A 9,867-nucleotide genomic window follows, 5' to 3' on the forward strand; every position below is an offset into this window, starting at 1 on the left:
GGAACCAACTTCCAGTATCGGTCCGGAGGGGCGGCAATTTTCAAGACCAGGCTTAAGACTTTCCTGTATGACAGAGCTTATAGTTAAAAAGTTAAAGTCCTCTACTCTTTAGCTATGCTGCTGTAGGCCTGGCTGCTGGGGGAAGGACTGAGCTTCTCTCTCTCTCTCTCTCTCTCTCTCTCTCTGTCTGTCTCTCCCTGTCAACCTCTCTCCCCCTCTCCCTCTCACTCGCGCTCCCTTCCTCCCCCCTTGCATGCACTGATAAGAACCATCCTTCTTAAAAAACACAGTTTCACCCAGTTCTATGCATTTATACTGCATTTACTAACCATGTTCTGCCCCCCCCCCCCCCCCCCCCCCCCCCCCAGCTCACACTCTCTCTCTCTCTCTCGCTCTCTCTCTCTTTCCCACTCTCAACCCAAACAGTCGAGGCAGATGGCCGCCAAGTTCAAATGCTGAACTTGTGTAAATCTAAATATAGATAATAAAGCTAATAATAAACTCAGACTTTATTTTTAGCAGTGATGGCAACATGAGTATCAGCCACATGATAGGTGATGATGATTGGCTAAGGTCCAGTAAAATTTGGCACGTTATCTCACGCGCAAGCGCAACACACACCCACACAACTGGGACACGTACAGTAATCGCGAGTCGAGATAAACAAGTAGATACTACAGCATTTCCAGTTAATTTATTTTATGACGTGTCCATTTCAATGGTTTGTGAATACATGATATTCAGTTGTTATCAGAAATAACTGAATCAACAGTTTATTCAATTAAAAAAAATGTAATACTACTACATAAATGTAGTTTTCATAATGTTGTAACTCAATTACTTATAGAAGCAATTATAACTAATTACTTTTAAGAGTTACGTACCCAAATTAAATCAAAATAATTTGAAAGAATTACATCAATGCACTTTACACACCGAGCAGGTCGAAACCCAACAGACAAGGACTCACATCTATCTATCCCACACTGACAGAGAGATGAGCACAGCGGCATTTTATTCATATCCAGTAAACACACAGCTGCCGTTGTAATAAAACAGAAATGAACCAATCACATCCTCCCCCACACCTTCATTTACAGTTAGTTATGTCTAAAGTAGTTATGTGTCATTGTTTTATGGCAGAAGATTACACTGCCATGCCAGAAATCATGTTTGGCATCTGACAAAAACAACAGTTCCATTTTGACTAATGGGAGGCTGCAGGCCACGCCCATAGGATGCCCGCGTCACTGCAGCCTCCAGGTGTTGCCCCTGTCTCCTCTCTGTCTCCGCCCTCTGCCCTGAGAGGTATAAGTATCAGATGTGATACCTGGTCCAGACAGCTCAGCAGAGGACAACAGAAGAGGACTGAATCCCCGACAGCCGTTTATCCAGCAGCTTTGGCACAAAAGCACCCAGAATGACCGGAGAGGAGCGCTTTGTTATTGCTGCCCGCATTATTGGAGCCGTCCGGAGGGACGCACCCAAACTGAAGGTGAGAGCAGACACGATTTATTATTACTATTATTACCATCATTTTTACTCTTGTGAAATTGATGGTGACATTGGTGTGCATTTTTTCTCATCCATTCACTTTTCGTTTGTTTTTTGTCGCTCTCTCACTCACCACAGATGTTCATGATCTCAGTCTTGTGGTCTGATGCGAGTGAAGTGATTATCTACAGATCCTTGGAGGAATTCAAGAAATTTCATGTAAGCCAAAATCAGTAGCATACACACAAAAAAAAATTAATAAATAAAAAAACAACACACAGTTCAGAAATACCATAAAATAGTTTGAAAACTTGATTATTATATATTTTATATTTTTCAAACAGAGGCAGCTGAAAAAGAAGTTCCCCCTCATGAATCCTTTAAAGAGAAGCAACAGAGTGATCCCCAAATTTAAAGGTAAGATTCTCCACCTGTTTGGGTTGAAATGCTAAATGTAATTGATTCCATGCAGATGAAACTGGACACAATTTACAGTACAAATTTAGTGTAGTTTTAATTTTTTTTTGTTTCCTTCCCTTTTCCCAGGAGAGGCAAGGAAGAGCAGCCTCCCGCAGAAAGGATCAAAGAAATTATTCAGGCGCATGAAGTTTTTGGAGAGCTACTGCGATAAACTGCTCAAGTGTGAGCAACCTGTAACTCAGAGTTCAGAGGTCACCCGGTTCTTCTTGCCCAAAGACCAGGACATGCAGCCTGACTTCACCAAGAACAGGTAAAATTTCTGGCGCTGCAGGAAACTCTGTAACAAATCAGGGTTCTTTGATTGGCCTCATATATCTGAACATTTCTTCTCACACAGCGTCATGATCCTGCTGTCTGAGGATATGTCCGATGGATCAGGGGGCGGAGGAGCGGGTTCTGCCCGCCTGCATGCAGGAAGCATCACCCACCCGTTTGTCACCCAGACTTATCGCTGTGTGGCCGCTTACGAGACAAAGGACACCAAAAATCGTCCATTTGAGGTTGCTGTGAATGAAAAGCTGGACGTCCTGATCAAAGACCCTGCAGGTCAGTCCTCTAACTTACTCAGGTTCCAAAAGAAATGACATTTTTTTAAGGATTTTATCTTCCCAGTCCCAATCATCAGTCTCAGGACTCATTTCTGTCTCTCTCCCCTCAGGTTGGTGGTTGGTGGAGAATGAGGATAAGCGCCTGGCTTGGTTTCCTGCTCCCTATTTGGAGCTGTTGGATGGAGAGGATGATGACGGGGAATCTCAGCTGGCAGGTGAGAGATTTCTTCTGGTGACAGGCTGTATTTACCAAGGGCCAACACAGAGGAGCGCTCTTTAACCTCTGAAACGTACATTCAAAACTGTACTCTGAGCATCTCCTTCAGGCAATTTGACTGCTTGTTTTCATTCTTACTACTTTTCTCAAGAATTCACGATGAATTTCTTTTTGTCACTTTAAGGTACCTTATATTGTGCAGTGAGGAGCTACTCATCAAAGAAGGATGACGAGGTGTCGGTCAACATTGGCTCCGTGGTGGAGGTCTTGAGAAAGTCTGACAATGGCTGGTGGTTTGTCAGGTATGCCAGTGATCTTATCTGTCTGCACTTCACACAAGTGTGTGGGGGAAAAAAGTTCAACACTTTAGTGTTTCTCTCAAGAGTTAGAAACACTAATTGAAATGTACCTCTCATCTAATAAATTCTCTTTCTGTTGCAATTCTTTCTCCAGATTCAATGGCAAGGCAGGTTATATCCCCTCCATGTACCTGCAGCCCTACAACAACCCACGAGCAGGCCTTTTCAGCCTGCAGAGAAAGCAGCACAGCTCTAGTCTGAACCTGACAAGCAGCTCAGAGCCTCAGGCTTCTTATTCACCAGAAACCAGCACAGGGAGGGATGCTGCCGGTCCATCCAGAGGTGGACCCAGTGTGCCTGGGCGGCTCCACAAGGCCCGTTCTCTGGATGTTCTCTCTGAGCCCTGGTTGCAGACACAGCCGGAAGCAGATGCATCAGACAGCCGCCTGCGCAGCATCAGCAATGCCAGTAACGGCAGCATGGAGTCCAGCCTGTCTGAATTCTCCTCAGGCAGCGAGTTCAATTTCAGCTTAAAAGATGAGGCGCAGCACCAGAGCCTTGCACGCCTCCCTGGAGCCTCACGGCAGCTGAATGACAGCGATGGTGGGCCCAGCAGCCATGAGCTCAGCAATGCAGACCGCCGGCGCTCCAGTGCAACCTCAGAGAGCTCTGCATCCATCAGATCTGAGAGCAATGAGGGCATTCCCAAGATGCCACCCAGGCCCAAGACTGAAGAGATCCTGACTCGCTGCACCACCATGACCCGCAAGGCAGCCTTGGCCACCAAGACCCGGCTTCACATTCAGCCAGAGTCCATTCAAAGCCGCTAAGACCTGAACACTGAACTGATCTATATTTTTGACCATAATCTCCTTTTTACAAAACTCAGTTTTGATAAAATAATTTAGCCCCTTCTAGCTTATAGACCTATCCATTAAATGTGTTTTTGCAGCATTGCTCATACGCATGCTGAAATATGTAGAAGGATCAAATGGAGATGGCACCTTGGCTGGGAAAATATGTAATGAATGTATCAGGCTAATGTAGCTTCCGTGAAGCATCGGAAGGAGAAGTGTATGTGACGTTGTCATACAGCTGTACTTTTCCCCTTTACGTCAGCTTATGACATAGATATCAGTGCAATGGTAAACCTTGTGATAAATGCACCTGATCTTTACCTAAACCTTTACAGAAATACCTCACCCCTTCACTAAGTTTTATATATTATGCTTTATCGTCTCTCATAATGTTAATGGTGTTACTTGGTTTGCACTCACTTTGTAAACCACAGAGAAAAATACACCAGTTAACAGATGTACCTGATCTGATGGGTGTGGGAAACAAGTTTGTATTCTGCAATTATGTTTTCTCATTATGTACAGCTTGTACTGCATCATGCTCTGTAAGAGTTCCAACATGTTCTCATAATGTGTCAGCAGTGGGAAAAAACATAACTGGTAAATAAAATCACAATCACAAAGTGTTTGTTTTTTTCATTCATGATGCAATGGAGGTCACATCATTACACAACATTAAAAAACCTCACACACATGCAGCAACAACACAGCAGTTAACAAATAACCAAATAATAAATGATAAATAATCAACACCTTAAATGAAATTGAAGCTGAACTTGTGGCCTTTTCAGATAATGCTCTTTCCATTCCCAATTAAGCGTACCCAGAGCAATCATCATCATCATCATCAAAACACCCATCAATTTTCTGAGACTCAACAGCTTGCATGATGGGTGGCTCACAGGACAACAGCTTCAAGCACAGCTTAGTAGCGGTCATAGTAAGGGAGGCTCACATTCAGCTGTGAAGAGAAGACTTTGGGTTGCAGGTTTCAAATGTTGTTGCAGCAGGAATGCCATTGCTAAGCCGTCAGGATAAGAAACAAGAGGCTTCCAGGAGCCAACACCTATAACTGACTACAGAAGAATGAAAAAAGGTGTTATGGACTGATTAATTAAATTTTTAAATCTTCAGTTCCTCGTGTGTGTGTTCAGCTGTCATATTGGCCAGAGATCACTACTTCGATGAATTCAAAGGTTTCGAATTCATTTTGGTTTATAAATTGATTCCATGACTTCTTTTTTCATTTCACTGGTTTATTTGTTCAAAGCTTTTAAATCAGACTATAAGACTGCATAATTTTCTTTTTAAAAAATAGATAATTTGGGGTTTGGAAAACTTTTTTAGTGAATAAGTTTTGTTGTTTACACGATTCGGTAGCTGCAGCCTTTTTGAAATTACACACTTTAACCAAACAGACTGGTATATTTCTTAGGAGGCCATTAAGTCATCATAATTTAAAGCCCTTATTCCAGAAGAACAGGAGCTTCCAGTTGGAGCAGCTGTCTCAGATGAAGCCCAGATGTTTATCTCAACACCGACACGACAACTTCAATTTGTTTTTCATCACAGAGAAAATCTGCCTACTGCTTTGAGAGGGGAGAACTACGGCTGCTGTTAATCTCATGTTAATCCTCATGCTCAATTGAGCGTGACAGAAAAAAAAAGGAAGGGAAACTACCAGATAACATTGTGGGAAGAAAGGGAAACACTGGGAGGAGGAGAAGAGATTAGATTAGCTTAATATAGAGCATATCTATCCATGGAACATGGATACCACACTTTTATAATATTCCTTGAGAAATCTCATCAACCTTGCCCCCTGTCCAGGGTGAACCCTGGGTGTGTATACACACCTGGGGGCAGAAGGTTGAACAGATGGAATGATGTAGATGTCGCTGGTGTAGACAGACCACACGCTCTGCAAAAAGAAAGGCATTTCCATTTTGCCTCCAGAAAAACCATTAAGCCTTCATCCATCTAACACTTTCATGTCACTGCACTTTGTGTGCAGTGGTTATGTAACCTCAGTAAAATATTTGGACTAGCAGAAGTTTAAAAACTGCTCTGCACCCACCTACATCTGCATCTAGCCCTAACCCCATGCATCTGAATTAAACCGTGTCAGTCAGAAAATAAGTGTTGCTTTCTTCTTACTAGTCAAAAAGTTATACAATTTCATGTTTTCACTTTATAGTTATTTTTACTGATAGAAAAAAGGATCAGTTACTTGTCCTGGTTTCCCCATTCTGATTACAGAGGGTGCTACTATTTTATTTCCACTGACAAGGCCTAGAAAGGTCATCCAAGGTGAGGTTGACAGCTCAACGGACTCGGCTTGGCACGTTTGACCCAGCACACCTGGCTCCTAACGTATGCTGATTCTGACAGCTGTAGCTGCTCTCGCCTTTTCATTGAGCTATTTTAGAGACACTTTTATACATTATACAAATCATCTTGTTTTCAAATTGTCAGCAAGTAGGTGCCAGGTTGGCTTTCAGCACCAGTCTCCTCCAGGGTGTTCCATGCCTTTTTTTTTTAACATGGTAAAAGAATTTCAGCTATCCAAAATAACCGAAATATTTCGCTTTTTTATTTTTCCTTTTACAATACAATGTAATATAATAGCACATGGCATGAGATGTTTTCTGTTATAAGAATAAAATCAAATAAATAATAAAGTAAGTGCATCTTGATATAGAAATAAATAAACTTGGACAGGCCCAAAATAAATGGTAGTGATTGGTTTCTTGTAAAAAACACATGCTCCAGCAGCTAGAAGAACCTGTATGGTAGCCATGCTGAGTAGGTGCAATACTTAATGAGACACTTCCAGGCAAGTGACCTCCATGAGTTTGAGCTTGATATCTTCTGTCGAAATTTCAAAAACAGTATTTTATCCAGGTGTCTTCTGAAAGGCAGCTGTTGGTTTCCATGTCTCATTTTTGTTTTATGTATGTGGTATTCACTGTTTTAGTTTACAGTGGTCCTCTATAAAGTCTAGAGATGACTTTAAGCACTAATGAACACCTTAGGTTAACTGTTTTCAAACGCCTTGTGACTTTTTAACATAGAGCTCTTTAGGTGGTGGTGTACCTGAAGAAATCTGAGACCATGTAGTCTTTTCAACTCTTCAGTGTTGCCTGGTTGAAAATGGTAAAGCTTGAGGAGAGACTTCCCCCATAGTTGGCATCCATCTTACTTGGGGCAAAGTCAAGATCGTAGCCGCACCATTTCAGGATCTTTTCCTCTTCTAACATATTGTTTCTTGTCAACATTTAACCATGTTCTCAGAGATAAGTTGACCAATTAATTTCCTGTTTCCATCAAGTATTTAATTAGTCTTTTATCTCCTAATTTTGCTTCAATTGGTATCATTTCTTCAATTTCCTTCCAGCAGAATAGGATCCTTAGCTGGGCTGATATGAAGTAATCTTTTAGGCAGGGAAGAGCCAGTCCACCTTTGTTCTTTGGCAATTGAAGAGTTTGGAACCTTATCGTCGTTTTTTTCCCCTGCCGGATGTAGCGTGATCCAATTCGTCAGTTTTCTGGAATAGATATAATATCCTTGGCAAGATGTTCATTCAAAATATGCTGCTTTTATTTACTTTCATCCCTCATCTGCTTTCCTGCCCGTGATGCTGCTTCGCATTTTTATCAGTTTCAGAACAGAGAAACATTATCAAATACAAACATGAACACTAGTAATTCTCCTCCTGGGAATCAAAGGTAACAAGGTCAGTGTGCAGTGTCAGCTCTTGTGCCAGTAATTCCTCACATTTCCTGGTTACTGGAAGTATTACTGTGACCAAGTGGGTGAGATCCCTCTTTCACTCAACACTTCACCTACACTAACTCCGTTATTGCCTTTCAACTTCATTTGCATTGTCAGTGTGGTCATGAATTAAAACAAGCACACAGATGTAAATACTTGCCTTGTGTTGCAAGTTTGACCATTGCGTTTTTGTTCTTTGCATTATTCTCACCCATCAAGTAGGGTGAGAGCAAAAATCAGTCCCCCTCCCCCTGTTGGGAGGGGGAGCCTGGTTTTTATGGTGCTGGCCAAATCAAGATAGGGGTTTTATTTTAAATGAGATCTTTTCTTTTCAGCATAGCGTAATACGTTATTTTCACGGTGAAAAGTGAATTGAAAGGTACTTAGAGAGGCATAATTAATGAAACAGGAAAATCTGCTGTGTTTTGGTTCTAACTGAAGGTTAAAAAAACTGCCAATATAAACCGATTTTTTTAACATTTTTTATTTATTTAATTTTATTTATTTATTTATATCTTTTTTTTTTTTTGCAATGATGGGTGGTGAGACCAGGTGAGTTATTTCTGTTTTGTAGAAACACAGATCTCTGTGAATAATCTGAAAAACCTGAAAAATTTTATCCACCATCTACCTTTAACCTACATCCAACTAACAGCACGCACACAAACACACGTACGCACATACAGAATAACATATTTGGAGGGAATATATCCATAAAACAGGTAACAGAATGAGTGTTAAACCAACATTGATTCATTCTTCACATGGTTTCCTTGTCTTTGTGGGGAAATGCAATAAACCCTTTCTTCTCGGTGATGACTGTAAACTTAAATAAAGAGGGGCGTAACCTTCTCTTCTTACTGAAATAAGACATGGGCATCATCTATCGTGTGCTTATGACATCTTACTTTACTGATCATAGTAATATTATGTGCCAGTCTGACACCTATCTTAGGCAGTTATATTACTCGATCCATTGTCAGGCATCAAAGTTTGTTATAGTAACAAGAGGTAATAAATCGCTTCTGTTTTGGGTGTTGCCACTTTCAACAGCCAAGCATCCCTGAGGTGTAATAACTGACGATTCCAAAACATTGTGTCGTATCTCCATGAACGTCATACTGAAATATTTTCTTTCCGATGTTCATTATCTGAAGGGATATCGCTGCAGGGATGAAAAGGATTATGCTTATTGATTATTGCTGACCTGTATTGTTCATGTGCTCATGAGCTTTCATTGTCCAGGGTGACTCAATCTTTCATAATTGCACAGGCTAAACAAGTTTGAACTTTAGTGTGGCACAGTTCTGTGCTTCCTCTTTCACTTTGTGAGGAATGGGTTCGAAAACCTACAAGACAATGGCTTCATTATCTTGTGGTCAGCTGATTAAGCTGCCTACTGAGCAACAAGTCCTGGGTTCCTGCTGTGAGACATCATTGGCTGCATGTCGACTATTTTAAAACAGAGTAGCCCCCCAAAAAAACCTTTCAAACAATAACCCGTCAAAGTGCACCGAACTGTTAACGGCTTTCCGTTGCTTTGATCCAAAATGCATTCAGCCTTTCAAATTCACAAAAAGTTTTCCTCAACAAGGGATCCATTGTGCATGTGCTTTTGTAGAAATGTAAAATGTAAACTTACGTAATTGTAAAAATGTTGAAATCACTGCAGCTAAATTTACTGCTGCACCATGAAAATTGGGTTAAAGTACAACAACGTAGCACATTTCAGCTGGATGTTGGTTGGAAACAGTAAAGCCATAAAACTGTCCAAGCACGTAGAGGTCAGATATGACAGGTCACAATGTGCGTATCGACATAACCTGATGATAACTGGAGCACGCAACACCGCAACTCCTGAATTTTTACACTCTGTCCAACCCCCTAATTATGTCATGATCACAATGGGGTCAAACTGTCAAAGACGCTCACGTCCTCTCTTATTTTGCACATGACAGCAAAAGTCCTAACCCTAACTCTTCCAGTCAGGGAGCCTAACCCAGAGTACTATTGCTTTTCCCTCCACCTTACACTCCTTCCCAGCAGTGTAAATGAATTCCCTGCCTCATACAGGGGAAAGGTGTGTGAACAGCTTTTTCTCTTCGACACAACAAATCCAAGCACCCAATACACAAATAAATAAAGGATGTCTCTCATTAGTAATGCACATCTTAATGCTAACTGTTTTCGGGTCAAC

General features: G+C 41.4%; 1 protein-coding gene across 1 annotated transcript; it reads left to right on the forward strand.

The window, feature by feature from the left end:
* The first annotated feature begins 1,358 nt into the window (after positions 1-1,358).
* On the forward strand, positions 1,359-4,511 carry noxo1b (NADPH oxidase organizer 1b). The gene is made up of 8 exons (XM_029527903.1): positions 1,359-1,495; positions 1,633-1,713; positions 1,839-1,911; positions 2,041-2,224; positions 2,312-2,520; positions 2,633-2,737; positions 2,924-3,041; positions 3,193-4,511. The coding sequence occupies exons 1-8, from the start codon at positions 1,421-1,423 to the stop codon at positions 3,866-3,868; spliced, it is 1,521 nt and encodes a 506-aa protein (XP_029383763.1). The 5' UTR covers positions 1,359-1,420; the 3' UTR covers positions 3,869-4,511.
* Positions 4,512-9,867: the final 5,356 nt, after the last annotated feature.

The sequence above is a fragment of the Echeneis naucrates genome, chromosome 19 (assembly GCF_900963305.1).
Source record: "Echeneis naucrates chromosome 19, fEcheNa1.1, whole genome shotgun sequence".
In the NCBI taxonomy this organism is placed as follows: domain Eukaryota; kingdom Metazoa; phylum Chordata; class Actinopteri; order Carangiformes; family Echeneidae; genus Echeneis; species Echeneis naucrates.

Coding starts and splice junctions, on each gene's coding strand:
- noxo1b (XM_029527903.1), top strand. CDS start 1,421: ATGACCGGAGAGGAGCGCTTTGTTATTGCTGCCCGCATTATTGGAGCC. Junction 1,496..1,632: donor GGGACGCACCCAAACTGAAG/GTGAGAGCAGAC, acceptor CACTCACCACAG/ATGTTCATGATCTCAGTCTT. Junction 2,225..2,311: donor CCTGACTTCACCAAGAACAG/GTAAAATTTCTG, acceptor CTTCTCACACAG/CGTCATGATCCTGCTGTCTG.